This window comes from Delphinapterus leucas, chromosome 11 (assembly GCF_059928025.1).
Source record: "Delphinapterus leucas isolate spDelLeu-1000000601 "Yukka" chromosome 11, BTC_Dleu_Yukka2, whole genome shotgun sequence".
NCBI lineage: Eukaryota > Metazoa > Chordata > Mammalia > Artiodactyla > Monodontidae > Delphinapterus > Delphinapterus leucas.
The window spans coordinates 15054681-15075253 of NC_143139.1; the positions used below are offsets into that span (position 1 = coordinate 15054681).

A 20573-nucleotide genomic window follows, 5' to 3' on the forward strand; every position below is an offset into this window, starting at 1 on the left:
TAACTTGTATACTTAAAATACTATATAATATAAATAGTGCTTTTCTTGTCTCTGACAGTATGATCGCCTTCAGAGCAGATACACTATCTTTTGTACACTGCACAGTGTCTAATACATAAGAAGGCATAATATTTGTTAGCTGTAGAGAAAAAAATAATCACAAACAGCTAATACAGGAATAGATGACTTCTAAAACTTCTTGTCCACTGCTAGTTTTTTCCAAACAAATTTTAAATAATAGACTGAAGTTATTATAAGTAGGAAAAAGATGTTTCCTCCAAAATGTTTTAAAACTACTCAACAAAACAGTAAGACAACTTTTCAATCACTTGTAAGGCTTTCGCAAAGCCTCATCTCACCTTTTTCTTGAAGAGTGGAATTCTGACTGCCCCTTTTGACTCTGCCTCCTTTTCCAAATCATCTTGAAAAGCATCCGATGGTTCTGGTCCTTTGGCCTCATATTCCTCCTCCTCTTGCTCTGCCTCCTCTTCTTCTTCACATTCCTCTACCTGACCATGCTTATCAGAACCTCTCCTTTCACGGGTTTCCCTTAAAGTTCCTATTTTCTTGTTTCTAACTAATATTTTGAATTTTAATGCCTACAGGAACAATTTGAAAGAAAGATACAATTACACATGCACAGGTAAATTTGCACTTGTCACTGTCATCGAAAAGTCTTTCATCATATTTTCAATTTGCCCACAGTAGTAAGATATGTAAAAGCTCCATCTTTTTTCCATATTCCTAAAAACCTAATAGAAACCAGTGATATTATTGTATTGACCAAAATTCACCAAAAAATACACCTGTAATGATTGGGGCTTTCTTTTCTTTTCTATTTCTTCTACATTCCATAAATTATTACTATGCACAAATTTGAAATACATGAAAATTATATATATAATTTTCTATAGATTATTAAAATTATATAATTTTATATAAATTATTATTTATATAATTATATATATACATATTTTCAATGTTACAGAAATTAGAATGTTATAACTTCTGGTAGTGAATGCTTCAGGTCATCACTCTCTTATCCAACATTAGAAGTATTATATGAGATCAGGTATATAAAAATGCCTATTATAGTATTTGACATCTAGTAAAGACTAAATTTAAGCTAAAGATTTATAAATCTTCACATTTCAACTGTACTGCATACGAGCATCATCAACTTAATATTTCCTGCCCATCAAAACTAGGAGCATGGCAAAATTCACCATCTGGGTCACTCATTCTAAATCCAAAGCCTTCTGGTTCCTTTCTTTCACTTACTTATTTCTGCCCTTTTCAAATATTCATTAATTTAACAAACATACTTAGTAAGTGCCTGGTTCATTGTATATAATGTTACTGGGATCTACCCTATGAAGAAAAATTCTTTTCTTTTTTTATTATAATGTTTTTATGTATGTATTTATTTATTTTTGGCTGTGTTGGGTCTTAGTTGTGACACACAGGATCATTGTTGCAGCATGCGGGACCTATGGTTGCGGCAGACGGGCTTCTCTCTAGCTGTGGGCTCTGTAGTTGTGGTGCATGGGCTCCAGAGCACGTGGGCTCTGTAGTTTGTGGCACGCAGGCTCTCTAGTTGAGGCACACAGGCTCAGTAGTTGTAGCACGTGGGCTTAGCTGTCCCGCGGCATGTGGGATCTTACCACTGGACCACCAGGGAAGTCCCTAAAGTTCTTTTCTTTGAGGAGCTTTGATTGCCCTTCTCTTTGTCATCCTCAGGTACCCACTCAAATTATTCCATCATCTTGGGTCTTCTCTCTTTTACCATGACCCTCGTGTTACTAATACAGAGTTTACCAAAGTGCACTCTGCAACCACAAGTGTCAAAAGCATCACCTGGGGTGCTTGTTAAAGGAAAAGATTTCTGCAATCTACTTCAAAATTAGAGAACCAGAATCTTGAATTGTGGGACAGAATTATGTCTCTTTAACAAGTCTCCAGGCAATTCTTTTGTATACTGAGGGCTAAGCACAGTATGAGAAAATGACTTTATCTCTAATTTCTCATTTACTCATTGGAAAGCATCTCCTTACTTTAGTGTGGAAGCAAAAGCTTTAATGGAAATTATATATCTGAATACTAAAAAATAGATTTATAAATAATAAGGAGGAATTCTATTCCTAGAAAACTGAAATTATTATTATAATTTCCTGAATTAGACCATGACTCTTAGATTTAATCTCTGATGATGTGTTTACAGCACTCTGCACAAGTTGTTTAATATTTCTTTTCTGTCATAATTGAACACATTTAGCCTGTGAGCATTCTCATCAGGTGAAAGAGTCACAGTTTGTCCATTTGTTCAGTTTATTTTTCTCTGTCTTAATTCTATCGTGAGTCCTATACCTCTTGTCCTTAGTGTCATAACACTTTCATCTTTAAATTTTCTACTCATTTTAATAAAATAAAGACAAATATAAAGGCGGATATTCAAATATTACAAATATATACTATATCTACCAAAATGATGACATGTCAAAATTAAACTATTGGTTAGGAGTGTCAAAAAAGAAAAAAGTTCATTTATCACCTGATAAAATTTGGGTTGAGGAGAATGGACCAGCAGAGGAAACTGAAGAGTGGCCAGAGAGGAATGAAGAAAGCCTGAAGAATGTGGTGTTACAGAAGGAAGTGCTTCACGGAAAGGAAGGAGGCATCCATAGCGTTGAATGTTGTCAAGGCAACAAGTCAGAGGAAGGCTGAAATAGGTCCGTTAGAATTTACTGGTAGTGGGTACTTCTATGGTGGTCCAGTGGTAAAGAATCCGCCTTTCAATGCAGGGGACATAGGTTCAATCCCTGGTTGGGAAACTGAGATCCCACATGACGCGGGGCAACTAAGTGCCACAGCTACAGAGCCCATGTGACCTGGAGCCTGCACTCCACAACTACAGAAGCCCATGCGCTCCAGTGAAAGACCCCACAAGCCTCAACAAAGATCCCACGTGCTGCAACTAAGACCCGATGCAGCCAAAAAAAAAAAAAAAAAAAAGATAAAGAAAATAAATATTAAAAAAAAAAAGAATTTACTGGTAGGAAAGTGATGAGCACACCGAAATACTTACTTGGTGCACGTGGAAGAGGAAGCCTGATTAGGTAGGTTGTGAGGAGGCAAGGAAATGAAAATTTGGGTTCAGAAAGGAAATAATAAAATAAAAAGATAGCTGGAGTAGAAACTGCAATCCTGAGGGTAGGGTGTGGGTGCTTTTTTTAAACCAAATACTTGAGTATGCTCAACTGAAGATGGTAAGACGTCTGTAGAGACAGGGACATTGAAAAGAGCAGATTAAAAAAGGGGGAACCTGCCACCCAGATGCTGAGGTATTGGGCATGAATTCTATTTACAGCCTAGATCTTTGCCTCTTTCTTAGCCTTTGGCCTGTAAAACATACCAAATTCCTGTGGTCTAATATTAACTGACTTGAAATTTTGGACACATGGGATATAACGCACAATTAAAATGTGAATTTTTAGGTGTATCTCTATATATTCTCTTTATCAAAATGTATTCACCTACATGCTCACGGGACTATTTCCTCGGAAACACATTGCAAAGATACATCTCTATAAATAATCAAAACTAAGCATTTGTCATTGATCTCTAGCCCAGTTTCATGGGCCAATACAATAGTAGCATGTTTTTTTCTCTTTTTCTTAACCTGAGCTTCTCAGACAAAGTGTTACCTCTGGTGAAGGTAATTTGTCTGGAAAATCATCAAGAGTATCAGAAAGCAAGGCGTCGCCAAAAGTAGACTGCAAATTGTCTGCCATCACTTCTTGTTGGGAAGGGGAGCAGTGATTTTCTAAAGAGAGCACCACTGGGTAGTCAGATGTCTAAAAAATTAACCATTACTACAGTTATTAATCAAAACTCCTCAATAACTTTAATGCAATTTATAGAAGCACTTAATTTTAAAACATTTCTAATGTTCAGTACCTTCGCAAAATTATTACGTTTTCTTTAAACTGAAAATAGTTTTGAGTCTGACAAAACAGGGAACATTAAATCTGTATAAAAAGGAAAATTATTACTATTTGCATTAGAAGTATAGGAAAAAAAACTGAAGCACCCAACAGTGGGTACTTGTTTAAATAAATTATGGCATATCCTTTTAAAGGAATGATATAACTCTGTCACAAAAGAGGTAGAGCTATATATACTCTACAGAAAGTTATCTATGATCTAGTCTTATGAAGAAAAACAAGTTGCCAAAGAGTGAGATTCTACTTTTTTTTTAAAACTACATATATATGTTTAGATATTTTTAGGAAAAACTTTAACCGTGGTAAGTTAAAAAAAGGTTAATTTTCTACTTTTTCAATTTTAAATTCTATAATCAAAACTCATTGCTTTATAATAAAAAACAAAGATAAAGATATTTCCAATCTTTAATAACAAAGAGTATCTAGTAAGTAAAAGTGACTCTACAAAGATATTTTCTGCCCTTAGTCACCATTGTAACTTTTAAATTTGTCACAAAATAGTGAACAGCACTCCTTTTGGGATCTTATTCAAAATTATTTTCTTTATTTTGTTTCCACATATAATTATCAGGACACAAATTTACCAATTTAGAATAATAAGAAAAGGAATTGCAAGGTCTGCTGCATTATTACAGACCTTTGATATATATGTCATATGTTACATATATCACATATAATATTATGCCTTATTAATGTATGAGTATATTAATTTCTTATGGCTGTTGTAACAAATTGTCATAAACTTGGTCACATGAAACAACAGATATTCATCTTTTCATAATTCTGGAGGCCAAGATTTTGAAATCAGTTTCACTGGTTAAAATGAAATCAGTTTCACTGGCTAAAATTTCAGCAGCTCTAGGGGAAATCTGTTCTTTGCCTTTTCCAGCTGCTGGTGGTTGCCAGCGTTCCTTAGCTTGTGGCCACATCACTCCAATCTCTGCCCCTCATCTTCACATTGCCTCTTCTTCTGTGTGTATTAAATCTCCCTCTACCTCCCACTAATAAGGATACATAGGATGGCATTTAGGGCCCACCCAGATAATTCAGGATAATCTCTCACCTCAAGATTCTTAACTTCATCACACCTGCAAAGACCCTTTTTCCAAATAAAGTAACATTTATAATTTCCAGGAATTAGAACCTAATATCTTTGGGGTTCAGCCTAAAAAATGACCTCGTAAATACCCATGTACATATATATTGACTCAGTCTAATATTAAGAGAATAGTGTAAAATTCTTTTCCCTAATATAATAAGTGATTTTGAGACTAGGCAAAGTGAAGGCCTAGCAAATGGATTTCTTGATTAGGCCCTGACTTCACTCACTGGGAAGAACTCATTTTTTTTTTTTGTCTTCTGTGGTCTCTGGCTCCACCCTCTGGGAAGGTCCTCTGGCGTTATCCTCCTTGTTCATATCTAAAGCATGTGCTGAGGAGTTGGCTTTCCTTAAAGCCAAGCCACTTTTGCAGCTCACTTCCTGACCAAGCGTTGTTTTAACGTTCACCTAACAAGTCAGACTTATGTTTGGTTTAGTTTTTAGCAATACAACTTCCTCAAAAACTTCAGTTTCATATGTTTGTTTCTAGTAAGTCACATGTGTCAGTAACTATATCCAAAGTTCTTTCCAAGCCACAGTTATCAAGTCTATTTTATTTCATTGTTCTCTCTTCCCCAGATTAATGGTGACTATATTGAGCAAAAAGTTCAACCTTTGATCTAACCTTTCCTGCAAAACTGTGTCACGTTATCCAACTGAGAAGTCTCATTGAGTCTGTTGCTCAAAGCCTTTTTTTTCCATCGCTTACTCTTTGGAGTCTTAGAAGCTGTAGGGGTTTGTCCATCCTTGCAAGTCATTTTAATTTTAAGATTGTCTCTATTTCCTTTTATTCCCTCAGTTACCCACCCTGAATGAAGTGAGAGAGTTTGCTACTCAAATATTTGGGAAGAGTATTTCAGACGAAGGGAATAGCAAGTGCAAACGCTTTGAGATATGTCTGAAAAAGGGTAAGGAGGCCAGAATGGTCACAAGAACAAGGGAGAGGTCAGAGAGGTAATGGAAAACAGGTCATGTAGGGCCTTGGGAGTCAAGGTATGGACCTTAGCTTCTATTTTGAGTGGGATTGAAGGGTTTGAAAAGCGGAATGACATGACTTGACTTACCAAAAAGTCACTCTGGCTGATATATTGAGATGAAACCACAGGGGAGGAGGGAGAGAAGCAGGAACCCTGGATAAGAAGCCATTGTAATCATCCAAGTGAGAGGTGATGGTAGTTGACCAGTACAGTGACAGTGAGAATGGGGAAATTCAGTGTATATTTTGAAAGTAGAGTCAAGAGGATTTGCTGAAGAACTTATTGAGGGGTTAGAGAGAAAAGAAGGGACTGTTAACGTTGACAACAATGATTTAGGCCGAACACATAAAAGTTAACATTAACTGAGATGGGAAGGACCACGGCAAAAGTGGGACTAGGAAAAAGAGGAATATTATCTGGAGCTCAAGTCTAAACATGTTAATTATACCTATTAAATATGCAAGTGGAAATGTCAAATCGGAAGTTGTCTATATTGGTGTAAAATTCAAGGGAGAAGTTTGGATAGAGATATAAATTTAGAAATCATCAGAAATTAGTTGTTTAAGAGAATTAATGCCATATATCAAGGTTTTATACTAAGATAAAATTTTAAATATTTTATATTTATTTTGTGAATATTTAGTATTTTATACTCTATTTCTAATAAATAATGGAGCAATTGATTTAACTGTGTGATTTTAAGTTATGCTTATGTTTACAGATAATACATTGACTTATTTAGGAGTACTTTAGGTTTTTCAAATTTGTAAATTTAATTTATTAGATATACATTAAGTACTCAATAAGATTTTGTTAATTAAATCTCTTCAACTGCACTATGGTTGAAGTACTTAAGAAAGAAATCACATATACTAAGTTTAAAAAAACAATTTAAAATGTCGGAAGGTACTGAATTAGCCAAACTTGTCAATGGAATCAAGTATTATTCAGAATTCAATGACTGTTAAAACCGGCTCAATTTATAGAGGAGGGTTTTTAAGCTGAATTAAGCAGCTCTAGAAAGAATTAAATCTTTGAATCTGTAACAATTCATTTAACAATAATTTTGAAATCCAAAGTAAACTTCTAAACATTCTTTTCTGTATAAGTAGCTGACACCATAGTAGAAAAAATGCCAAATGTTGAGATAATACATTTTTGACATTTGTGTCTTGAAAGCAAAATATTCAAATGTTGGTAAAATATTTACTATTACATAGGCCAGTGTTTCTCAAACTGTTCTGGCAATTAGCTCATGGTAAGAAATATAATTTATATTATGACACAATACACACGTGTACACACATAAATACACACACATAATATATATTATATAATTAAACAAAAAGTTCCATGAAACTCAAGGGGGAAAAGCATGGGGGGGGGTGGGATGAACTGGGAGATAGGGATTGACATATATACACTAATGTGCATAAAATAGATAATAAGAATCTGCTGTATACAAAATTTTTTAAATTTTTTTAAAAAGTTCCGTGAAACCACATGTACCTTACTACCTGAGATTAACTTTGATAAATCTACCTTTAATGATATACTACATGGATTTCACTGCCAACTAATGGATCATAACCCACAATTGGAAATACTGCTGATCTAAACTAAGGTCAAGCATTATAGGATTTTGAAACAAGTAAATTATCTTATGTTTACATAACTGTAATTTAACAAAGATATGCACGTACTATGAATGCGTATTTGTGTATCGCTCGGATAACAGTTTTAAACAGAAGCTTGCTGGTGAATGTATAACCATGGTATACAACAGGTTCATTTTGTGATCCATCCCAGCAGTCAATTTCCAGGCAACGGCATCCTTTCACAAGGGCACTAGTAAAATTTAAACAAAATAAATGGTCATTCCTAGATCATGGTTTATACCTTTAACAAAATACTACATGAATTTCATTCCCTATTAATAGATCAAAACCCTCTATAGTTTTGTGGGAAAAAAATTTTTCATGGAGGACAACCTAAATAATACTGATTCTTGCTACATCTCTAGATAGGTTTAATTACATCCTTAGATCAAGCCAACCTTTACCAAGCTGCTTATTTTAACTACACGGTTTGGTCCCCGGCAAAAATGTTTTGAGTGGATTGCACTGTGTCATGCCAACCCTTTTACTCAGAAGCATGTAAAAGGAAGTTGTCTCTCCCCCAGCGGTGGTGTGGAGGGCACTTTTCACTGTCTCACACGGAGTGAAATGAATGAATAATGACGTGGGAACGAATGAAAATTTGTCTCTCACTCAGGAAAGAAATTCTCCACTTAAATAAGTTTAAGGGGCTTTTTGTGGATTAAAATATTTAATGCAGTTAATATTAGTTTTCCTCTTTTAAAGAGGAGGAAACTGAGACACAAAAATGTTATATCTATCATATAATTAACAAATGAGAGAAAGGGAGGAAAGATTAGCACCAGAAACTTAAATATTAATAGGTAAACATTGCATTACATCACCTCTCATAAGTAGAGAAATTTTGAAAGACTTGCATTTTGAGTGTATCTTCCACAGGTGTGTAAGGAAATAGAGGAAGAAATACAATTAAACTTAACTTTAAATTTTCACATGGGTGGAACACTTTCTTGGAATTCAAAAGTAATTTTCTGTATTTCTAAGTCAACCTGTTTAAAATGTGTAGTTTCTCTCTTTAAAAAATTAATATAATGAGGTATGAATAGAAATTTCTGTAATAAAAGTAGAGCTATGAATGGGGCAATCTTTACAGGATTCTAAACAGATATATTTCTGAGTTTGTGGATTTATGTATTTACTTAGATTTTAAACTGGAGAAGCAATATTAATTTCTAAGTTTGATGTTATCATGGGACTATAAGATATCTTTTCTATGATTTTTCCTAAGTAATATCACCCAATCACATAGCTTTGAATATCACCTATATACCAATGGCCTCCAATCCTATTTTTCCAGTCTGGATACTTCTTCTAAATCCCAGACACATACACTCAACTGACTATCTGACCTAGCCCTTTGATAACTAATTGATATCTCAAACTGAACATGGCCATCACAGAACTTTTGCTTTTGCCTCACAACCTACAATGGCCTCCTCTCCCAGGCTTTACCACCTCTGTCCATAATGTCATCATATCCTAGGTTATCAGGTCCAAAATCCTGATACTCTCTTTCCCTCATACCTCTCTTCAAATCACCGGGTGAATCACCTTGTTGGCTCTGCCTCCTTAAAATATTTCAAATTCAGCCCTCTATCTCAGCTGCTGCCTCATGAATTCACCATCTAAATGATCGTCATCACCTGGACTGCTACAATGTCTTCCCAAAGCATCTTCTACCTCCACTCTTGCACCATCAGTCTTTCCTCCACAGTAAAAAGTAAATCAAATTATGATATTATCCCAAGGAAATTCCCTCCAATGGCTTCCCAATGCAACTAGAATAAATCCATTTTCCTTTCCAGGGTCTCCAAGACCCTCATAAATGCATCCTGTCTACCTCCTCAAGCTCACCTCCCTTCATTCTCCATTTATTTGTTTCCACCCACACTTGCTGTCTTTCTCTCATGTGAACATGCCAAGCACTGATTATTTCTTCTACTTAGCATGCCCTTCCACTAGACCTGAAACTTCCTCTTTATCGTCACTCAGACCACAACTATATCCTCTTGAGAAGGCTTTCCTGACCCTTCAATTAAAGTAACACCCTTCACCCCACAATTACCTTAGTTCATCTTCTCCATGTGAATCAGTCCCTGGAAATATCGATTTGTTTATCTGCTTATTAGCTGCCTATTCTCATGAACAAATGAGTGCAGCAACTTTGAAAATCTTGCTCACCACTGTATCTTCAGCTGACTGACTAAACTGAAGCTGAAACTAAACTGGTATTAACAGTATGACACATTGTAGAACGCAAAATTAATGGTGCAGCGTAGACTGCCTTTAATCTATGTAAATCGTCTGACATATAAGTATATATATTATCTATAAAGGCCACATTATATAATGTATGTGTTGGTTTTCCTTATAGCACTGAGATGTCTGAGAATTAATTTTAACCATATTATTTTAGAAACCCCAGATGTTCTGATTAGCTAAATAAGATTTTTAAAGTCTTCTTCACATATTTTCCTATACGAAGTATCCAAATTGCTCAGGAAACTTCCAAGGGCCAATAACTGGGGAGAGGAGGTTGGCAGACAGGATTAGAAGGGAAGTGTATGATAATAATATATTGAATACATTATACAACCACCCAAAGATTGGATATCCAAGATATGCACGAATCAAAATTCCTCTTCCCTATGTGTTTTTATAACATGCATAGCCTTCTTTTACTGTGAATTATTACCTACTGAGGTAGACACCACCAGGAACTTTCAAACATCTTTAAAATATAATGGATTTAAAAATCGAAATACCTTACATATCCCCAAAGGTCACTTGGTCCCACTAATTGGTCAGATATCAAGTACGTATTATGTGAACTTGAAATAAAATAATCACTCAGTGGATGAGTCATATCTTGATAAACACTTTCATACTTATTATTAAATAGTAGACATTCAGACGAATCCATGTATCTTGTAAAACCTTCAAATGACATCTGGTGTGCTTGTTTAACTATGAAAATAAATAAAAAGAATGCAGAAATATCATTAGTAGTATATAAATTACATCTCACTTTAAAACTTAGTAGCAGAGTTTGTTTCTAGAATATTCATTTAGAATTAATATTAATACTATTTTTAATGTTTCTTTGGAAGCAAATTTTTCTAAGGTTCTTATATTTAGTTCTTTTATATCAACATTCAAGTAGATTATATATTATTTAATCTCTGATTTTTAATATTTTAAAAATACATACAAGAAAAGTACATATGTCATAGATCCATTCATTTCCACAAGCTAAACATCTATGTAACCAGCACCAAGGTGAAAGAACAGAGCAGCACCCCAGAAGACCGCCTCCTGCTAACTTTCTAGTCTTCCTCCACCCACACCCCACCCCCAAGTGTATTCAACGGTCTGGCTTCTAGCAGCATAGATTCCATTTTCCCTGGTTTTTGTGTTTTATATAAATGGACTCACACAATATGTATTTTTTTGTGACCGGTTTATTTTGCCTGACATTGTTTATAAGATTTATTCTTGTAGATGCACACAGTTAGACATTTTTTATTCCCATTTGTATATAGCTTTCTATTGTGTGAGTACACCACAATTTGTTTATCAATTCTATTCTTGATGGGCATTTAGATTATTTCCAGTTTGGGGTTATTATAAAAAGTTCTGCTATAAACAACCAGGACATGTCTTTTGGTGCAAATATGTACATGTTTCTGTTGGGTGCATGCCTATAAATGCAACTGCTGAGTCATTTGCATATTACCATCTTTAGCAAATGATCTCTGCACTTTTATACTCAGTATCATATAAACCAAAATTATCTATTTAAGCAGAACACTGGCTCTGGAATGAGACAGCTTGGGTTAAATCCATTTATTTGTTATATGAGGAGCCTGTTAATTAACTTCTCCCTATCTTCGGAATGGTGGTACAGTAAGTCCCCTACATACAAATCTTCAAGTTGCGACTTTCAAAGATGCAAACTTGCATTTGCATGTCCAATCACATAAGTTAGCTCATGTGTCTGGCGTACACTGTCACGTGCATGCATCCTCTACAAGTGGTTGTGCTTCTGTATACTTTACTGTACAGTACTGTATAAAGTAGTACAGTATCTTTACTTCAAGCCCAGGATGTCCAGAAGCAAGCGTAAAAGCAGCAGTGATGTAGCTGGTACTACTGTACTTTTCAAGGTAATGTACTGTAAGATTAAAAATGTTCTATTTTTTGTGTTTGTTTGTTTTTTATGTATTATTTGTGTGAAAAGTATTATAAACCTATTACAGTACAGTACTATATAGCCGATTGTGTTAGTTGGGTACCTAGGCTAACTTTGTTGGACTTACGAACAAATTCGCTCTCAGAACAGAACTCGTTCGTATGTAGGGGACTTACTGTAATCATAACACCCATCCCTGCATACTAACTTTATATATTAGCTCTATAAAGGTTAGTTACTGTTGCTTTTGTTGCCGATTACTCAGTTTGCCTCAAATTAAAAGTTGGTGTGAGTATTCACTTTAGAATAGAGAGTGTTGATCCTTGGCAAAGAATTTTATTTCTGGGAATTTATACTACAGAAATAGAGCCTCAGACAAAGATGGATGTGCAAGAATGCTCACACTAGCATTATTTATAAAAGCAAAATAAATGAGGGGAGGAAACAAATTAAATCTCAAGCTATGATACAATACTAAGCAGCCGTTACAAATAATGTATCAGAAAAAAAATATACAGTGACATAAGTAAATGTTTATGACATCATAAAAATGAAAAAGCCAGCATTCAAAATGCTCTTACAATTTTGGTTTAAAAAAATGAAAGCTAGAAGAAAATACATAAAATGTTTACAGTCATGCAAACTATTTCAGTTATGCAAATTTAGAAACATGTGAGTGTATGGGGCAAAGGCATCATATATTTTAATAGTAACGATTTGCATGAATTTATTCTTCTTCCCAGTGCAATTAGCAGTGATTGGCCTATAGCCCTTGTGAACTATTAACTAATTAAGTAACTATCTTTGGTACTGGAATAGAAAACAAACTCCTCTTATGCCTTTAAAAACTACCAGACTGAGAATTAATCTCATGGATTTTTATTTTTAAAATAAAATGAGGTTTTCCTTATTTGGTATTGACATATGTCAAGTATCAATGTGGGATGAGACTGAGAAACTTGGCAGCATTTGGGACTGTAAGATCATAATTCAAATTGACCTTAATAAGTCTCTAAAGTGATCAATAGCCATGTAAATGAAATGCAAGGTCTTGGCTGTGTGAAACTATCTGAATGGAAGCAGAGTAAGGCCCAAAAGATGAAATAGATGAACAGTGTAATATTATGGTTAAAATACAAACACAATTCCAGGATGTCACTGGCACCATCCCATTATCCCTTTGTATCTTTTAATTTACCACCTGCAGGTAACAGTGGCAATTTTTTTTTGGAATATTGACTGGAATAATGCTACTAAAAGCGCTTGTCTGTGAACTGGTTGTTTCCAGGTGGCAATGACATAAAGGGCTTGAACCAGAGCCTAAATCAATTCACTACTTTCTTAGAGAAGGTCTTTGCTATTGAAAGGAAAGAAGTCAGCTGGACTCATCAGATGTGCTTAGAGATGTACTTTGTTTACGTTCTGATGCAAGCTCTTTATCTTGTTCCAAACCTGCAAAGTTTTAATCGTGATCAGACCAAACTCTTACTAGCACTATCTTCAGTCTTACCACCATGGTACTTAAAAGCCTCCAAGGTCTTTACGTGGCACTGAATCATGAGCCAAAATCTTAATTGTGGCCAAAAAGACCAACATGACTTAATCCCTGTCCAAACGCCTTTAGCCCTCATTCTCCAGGTTCCAACCACACTGTCCTCCTCTTGTTCCTCGATTCTCCAACTCAGGGCCAACACTTCTCTTGTCACATGTCTAGTTCTTTCTCCCCACTTACGTCTCAGCTCAAATATCGCATCCCCATCGAGGACTCTCCTAAACAACCAAGCTATGGGGACATATGTATAACTGATTCACTTTGTTATAAAGCAGAAACTGACACACCATTGTAAAGCAATTATGCTCTAATAAAGATGTTTAAAAAATAAAAAACAACCAACTTGAGCTAGACCTCATGCTTGTCTACTCTCTATTTTATTTTTTTCACAGTACGTAGCACTCCCTGAAATTATCCATTTGTAAGTTTAATTATTTATTGTCAATCTCCCTCCAACCCCTATCAGGAATATGAAACCTAGTTTGCCTTGTTCTCCACTGTATCCCCAGCTCCTAGAACCATACTCGGTGGCCACAGATAAACATTTGAATAGATTATGAATGTATGAGCCCATGAAGGAATAAGTCTTGTTTTGTTAGGACCCATATTATCGTATGTTAAGCATTGATGGCCATAAACCAGTTTTCAAAGGCAGAACTTGGGCTTTCATATATCCCTTGTTAATAAATATTTTGAGCTACTCTATTAATTTCTGTAGGGTTAAACAGCATGCTTTAATAGTGTTTTTTGTGCATATTTTATTACATTATTATTTTATTAAAAAATAAACATAAATGGAAAAAACTGAAATATTTTAGCCTATGAAAGATGAGACAGAGATAAAAAACTATATGACAAAAAAAAAAAAAAACTATACAACAGCTCACTAGCCAAAATGGTCATTGAACTTAAACCAGATGACTGCATTCAAAAAATAAAAGAAAAAATGTTTTAATGTTTATGAAATGTTGTAGACAATTATGTGTATAAACAACAGGGAAATTAGTGATTTTATAATGTTTTATTCTTTCCTAGAATTGTTTTCATTTAGCTAATTTAATATTCATATATTTTTCAATAAGATAGTGTATAAAAATGGAAAAGTGCCTATACCTGGGTTTTTATCTTATTAATGAATATCAAGACCCTTTCTTCCATTACAGTACTTGTAATAGAATCATCATTTTGCTTTTCTGAATAAGCTAATCTCTGAACACTTGAGAGATATACAGAAGCAGCTAAAAGAAAGGAACAGGACAATGAAAGAATGCCGCTGTTACACAACAAAGCTTTCTAAAAGATACATCTGCTGTCTGTAAAATATGAAATTAAAACAGCCAACATATAATATTACCCATAAGAAATCTGACCTAATCAAAAATTTGAATTTAATAAGTGCAAATCTTAAAAAATAGTTTGCATATAAATATTTGATAAAACTTTGAAATACAAGCATACCTTCTTCAATAGGCTCATATTTTTGAATGATCTCAGAAGCAATACTTTTATTAATGTCAAGTGTATACTGCTCTTGTGTCAAAAATTGGGCCAGATTCTTTTCAAAAAGAAATTTCCGGTTTTCAGAATACGTGTTGAAAATCTCAATGATTTCTTCTCTGTGTGCAATAATTCGATAAATTGTTCTAAATTCTTCTATGGTGATTCTTCCTTGCTTCAGCCTGTCATTATCCTACTAAAAAAAAATGACTGGTGGGCTCACATTGTGAACAGAAAAAATACACAAAATGAAGACGTTAGAGTATTTGTGTAACGTATATACCAACTTATACTGGAAAGAAGTTACATTGGATTCTTATTTCAGATAAAATACATAAAACTGCATGAAATGGTGCCAAAGTTGGGGAAAGGTTAATGGATCATCACCACTTAAAACCCAGTGGCCAGAGCTGCCCAGTTTAGGTGAAGAAGTGTATCCTGCCCCTGGGGAGAGTTAGAACCCTTACGCAGTTCTTTACCTGGAAAGACTTGCCCGAATTCAGGCGAAGCTGCTAGAGATTCTTCCAGACTTAGGACATCCCAGAACCATTTGGATTTACCTCAGACCTTCTCCTCACTGTGGTGATAACATATGCCATCCCATAGAGCTCACTATGGTCTGTTGTTTTGTCCCTGCCTAGTTGGTTTCCTCTATCAAAAGCTTTGTTTTGGGCACTTGGAAACTGAAATCTAGGACATGTGTCCATCATGAAGGGAAAACAGACCTGTGGTTTCAGATCTGCTCGGTCTGAATGGGAAAGGAAAGGTGATCCAGCAGGGGTGCAGGATTGCAGAGGGAAATGTTGACTCTGAGAAGTCATGGAACTTTCAGGAACATGTGTCCTACAGAGTCAGAAATATGAATCTAAATATCTGGAGGGGGATACAGGCTTGAGATGAACATGCTGGAGTTATTCCTGGGTGGATGTTTGTAAATAAATGGTCAGAAATAAGAAGACCCTCTCTGTAAAAAACAAAACAAAAACAACCCAATAGCCATAGTTGGAATGGAAAGAAGTATGGGAGAAGATGAGGATTCTAGGTTATCTTTCAATTACACATTTCATTTTTCTATTCTACTCTATTTGAGTAGCTTCTTGAAACCATCCAAACAGTATGTAACCCCATGTCATCAATAGGCATCCTGCACCATAAATGTCAGAATAAATCAGTCATTCAAGATCACTGTAAATATAGAAGCTGCAATAGGTGGTAATAATTTGAGGAAGTGGAATCTGCATAATCACTGAAGGAACTGGGAGAGGGACAAACAAGGTCAGTTTCGATGAGAAAGAGTAGCTTCACCTGGTTGTTCTGGAAAATTCACATTTGAACTTTATGAGATAAGAGACAGGAAAGTGGGCTGGGTCCAGTTATTTAAAGTAACAGAATCACTGTGAGGTTCTGAGTAGGAAAATGACTAGCATAGGAGAGGTTTAGTTGTGATTAGTTGTGCATTACTGATGGGAAGAGAAGGAGAACTGCAGGTAAGGGAAGAGAGAAGATGCCATCCAGGTGGGAGGTGGTGAGTAGAAACTAAAGAACAGGTGTCAGTAAAATCATGAAGAGAGAAGTCAGAAGGATTCAACACATTAACATTTTAGATGCATGAGGGAGAGAAGTCAAGAAAGTCTGGAGTTGGGGAGAGTTAGAATAACTAGTAGAATTAGAGTATCACTTACAAATAAAAAACTGAGGTATAGGAAGTGCACCTTAGAAGGACATTTAATTTCCAAAGAGGCCATTTATATTTTAATTTTCTCAATACATTGCAAAGTACTTAAGCTTAAGTACAAAAAGTTCCTGTTAAAGGGCCACTGTATTGTGGTGAAAAGCTGACAATCTGTAGACAGTCTGAGCTGACATTATATTCCTAGCTCCAAAGTATGTGGGATTTTGAACTTCTAAATTAAACTATGAGCTTCATACTCTTCATCTGCAAAATGGGGATAGATAGCACTACTTATGTCACAGGTTGCTATGAGGATGGAGATATCAGTGTATTGTTAGGTCTCATCTATGTCTGTTTCCCTCACACCCTCCAGCCTAGCGTCTCATCTTTTGACAAATTTAACTATAAAACAACCCTAAGGTACAACAGAGGATAAACATGCTGGAAATGATCTCTTCACTTTTTAAGGAAAAGTTCACTGGTGGCTACCGGAGAGTTTGATCTGAGGAATCCAAGAAACAGTCTGAGCTGGGAATCAAGTAGGAAGAGCACCAGCTTACTTCAAGGAGGAGCATTAATTTACACGTACAGAGCAGCTTGAAGAAGCAGGGGCTGGAATGGAGCCCCATTGGGAATGAGACGGTGATAAGCTTGGGAAGAAGGTTGGAATCGGTGGTCGTCAAATAAGAAGTTGGGTCTCCAGAGCTCATTAAACAATAATAGCACCTTAAAATTACAAAATCTTAAAAATAATTCATATTATCAATAATCTCAGTAGACTATGAAGTTCAACTTACTGTTTTGAAATTCTGGATTTTGAGGTCCACATAAGTCAATGTTACAGAATTAATTTTGTTTTTAATTTAGCTCCATTTTGCTCATAATTTGTCATAAGATCTTAAGCAAGTCAATAAAAATCAAAGTGTGCCTGTAATTCCCAAAACATTTTGTCATGTAAATTGTATGAATTAAAAACTTTTGTCTTACTGAATAGCAGCATACAATAAGATATACTTTATCCACTAAGCAATGAAAATTCTGCTTCTTTCAAGCAGGATATAAACTTGACCATCTGAAATGTCCTCTGGTAACTCGTTCTGTTTTGTTTTTCCCTAAAGATTGAAGTTGTTATCTGATACTAGAAAGAATTAGAGACATAAAGTTGAAACAAAATTCCACAAATACAAATAATTGCTACAATTGATCAAACCCAAAGGAAATGAAGGGTCAAAAATTAATCAAATTACCAAAAAAGAAAAACCACACACAGGAGGTGAGAATCGTATCGTTGAAAATGGGAAGTTCTAATTTTGATAGAAAGAGAAAAGGAAAAGGAAAGCAACAAGGGGTAAGTAGTAAGGAGAAGAAAGATGACAGAGCGTCAGCAGAAGGGAAGAAAGAAGAAGAAAAGTGATAAGCAAGGAAGGTTCAAATCTGAGTACTGAGGCACGTAACAGCAGCCACAACTTGTAGGGTACCAATGTATTAATATCTCCCCTGTAGGAGGGAACTGAAGGTCAAAAATCTTATGTAAATTGTCCCCAGTCTCACAGGCATGGTAGACCAGGACCTGAACTAACTCCAAAACAATAAGGACAAGCAATGGGAGGAAAGAGAAAACAATACACCATTGCACGTATTGAGAGTATATGTGCAGAAATAAACTGTGTCAAATACAAGTCTGATCTCTTTAACTCTCTTAAATTTCTCAGTGTTTCTCCTTTGTCTTCAGGACAAAATCCAAACTATTGTGTGGAATCCAAGACCCTTGAAGACATCACTGATGGTTTCTTCCCTCACCTTCTCCCTTGCACTTCACACTGCCTGTGCTCTGAATTAGTTGCAGTATAAACATCAAGCTGTCTCTTGCTATTGTAAAGGCTGTTTCTTGTCTGGAATGCCCTTCTTTTATTGTACTTCTTAACTTACGAATTTCTACTAATCCTTGAAAAAGTGTCCTTCTCTAGAAGTCATCCCTTATGTCCCTCTGTGTCTCTTCCTCAGCCCATGTTAGAGAGTCCTACTCAGGATTCTTATACGATTCTGTACCTTCTTCTCTCCTAGGGTTTATTACACTGGAATTAAAGCCTTTTTTTCTACTTCTCTTCTAGAATTGCCAAATTGTCTCAGACAGGAAGTCTGTCATCTGTTTCTTGTATCCTAAGTACTTATAAGAGTGTCTGACTGAGGTCTTCAGAACTTGGTCCAGCACCTAAACAATTTTATGATCCTGGTGAAATATGTTCATTTAATTGGATAAAGGAGCTAAAAATCTCCCTAAAGCTAGGGAGTGTAGGAAAACTATTTTTAAAAACATATTACAGAAAATATGCAAAATCTCAGGCCCCACTGCAGGGAATACTATAGCTTTTTAAAATGTTACATATTAATCATTTACAGTTTACAACATAAGAGTAATGAAGCCATCTTTCTACTGTTTACAAAAAAAACCCCACGAAGCTCATTAAGTGGTTATTCTTTGCAAGCATTACAAAAAGAACTTTCCCAAACAACTCTTTCATTATTTATGTATAATTTTAAAATGTATCTTTTACCTTAAGACTATGAATCCCATGGAGGTAGATATTTTATACTTATTTTTATTCCCAGTACCTGGTACTGGACCTACCCTAAAGTAGGAAGCTAGTGATTATATGTTTAAATGAATGGCTGAATACAGGAGGATAAAAGAACATATTAAAATAATTCTATTGTTAGTCATTCTGATAGTACACTTTAGAAAACAGAACTAAGCCTTTTCATTTTGTTACCATTCTCCATTGCTCAGTTTGTTAGTAAAAAGATGAAATGTTGCTTTAAAAATGACATGAGAAAGCTGATCTATCAAAACAAGAAATTTTAAAATAAAATGTAACATTTAAAATTATCTCTGAAATTACACTAAAAAACAAAGTATTCAGAATATATTCTAGGAAATCATATGACTTGCAACTTTCTTCCCAAACTCTGACATACTTGTTTAAACTACCTGGCAAACTTGGTTTTTTCTCTTTTTTCATTCTGTTTCCTTCTGCTTCTATTGCACAGATACAGCAGCCAGAGGCACCCAAGTCCCAGTCTTTCCTGAAGAAGGCCTATTTCCATACCTTGGAGACTGTCGCCAAGGCCAGGAGCTTGTGCACACAAGCTGTTTCCCAGAGGACACACCCCTTGATAGTCTGGCTCTGGCCGCCAGTGGGGCTTGTGTTCACGGGTTCAGCAGAACCCTGCCAAACAAAGAGGAAGTCCTTGGCTGGCAGTCCCTCTGGGGCTCCGCTCAGAGGGGATGGACTGATGCCCCCATCTTCCAGTCTTTTCCTGAAAGATGTCTATTTGCACACCTTACAAGCTGCTGCCTGAGGGTCCAGCTTCCAATCAGCCTGCATCTAGATGCTGCCTGATCCTCTGTTATGAGACACTGCCAGGTCCTGGTACACCCTCAATGACTGGGAGCCATTAAGAATGAAGTAGGCTGCTTGCACTATCACAGAGGTTGAGAGACAAACCAGAACCAAGGCACAGAAACCGACAGAGAGTAAAAGAAAATGAAGAAACAGAGGAATACGTTCCAAACAAAAGAACAAGATAAAACCCCAGAAACGGACCTTATTAAAACAGAAATAAGTGAAATACTTGATAAAGAGTTGAAATAATGGTCATAAACAATATGGAAGTTCCTCAAAAAACTAAAAATAGAACTACCATATCATTCAATAAGTTCACTTCTTGGCACTCATTCAAAGGAAACGAAATCACTATCTTGAAAAGCTATCTGCACCGCCCCGTGTTCATTGCAGCATTATTTACAATAGTCAAGGCATGGAAACAACCTACATGGATAAAGAGAATATGAGATATATATGTGTGTGTGTGTGTGTGTGTATATATCATATAAATATATATAATATTTTTCTTCCATAAA

At 35.5% G+C, this 20573-nt stretch overlaps 1 protein-coding gene across 1 annotated transcript in view; it reads right to left on the reverse strand.

Annotated features, from left to right (window-relative positions):
- PLCZ1 (phospholipase C zeta 1) overlaps nt 1–20573 on the reverse strand; it is a 43329-nt gene that overhangs the window by 16492 nt on the left and 6264 nt on the right. The window contains exons 3-7 of the mRNA XM_022577692.2: nt 14941–15172; nt 10504–10705; nt 7784–7928; nt 3705–3854; nt 360–599 (exon numbers count right to left, since the gene is read on the reverse strand). Coding sequence (XP_022433400.2) covers nt 360–599; nt 3705–3854; nt 7784–7928; nt 10504–10705; nt 14941–15172 — 969 coding nt within the window. The remainder of the gene's footprint in view (nt 1–359; nt 600–3704; nt 3855–7783; nt 7929–10503; nt 10706–14940; nt 15173–20573) is intronic.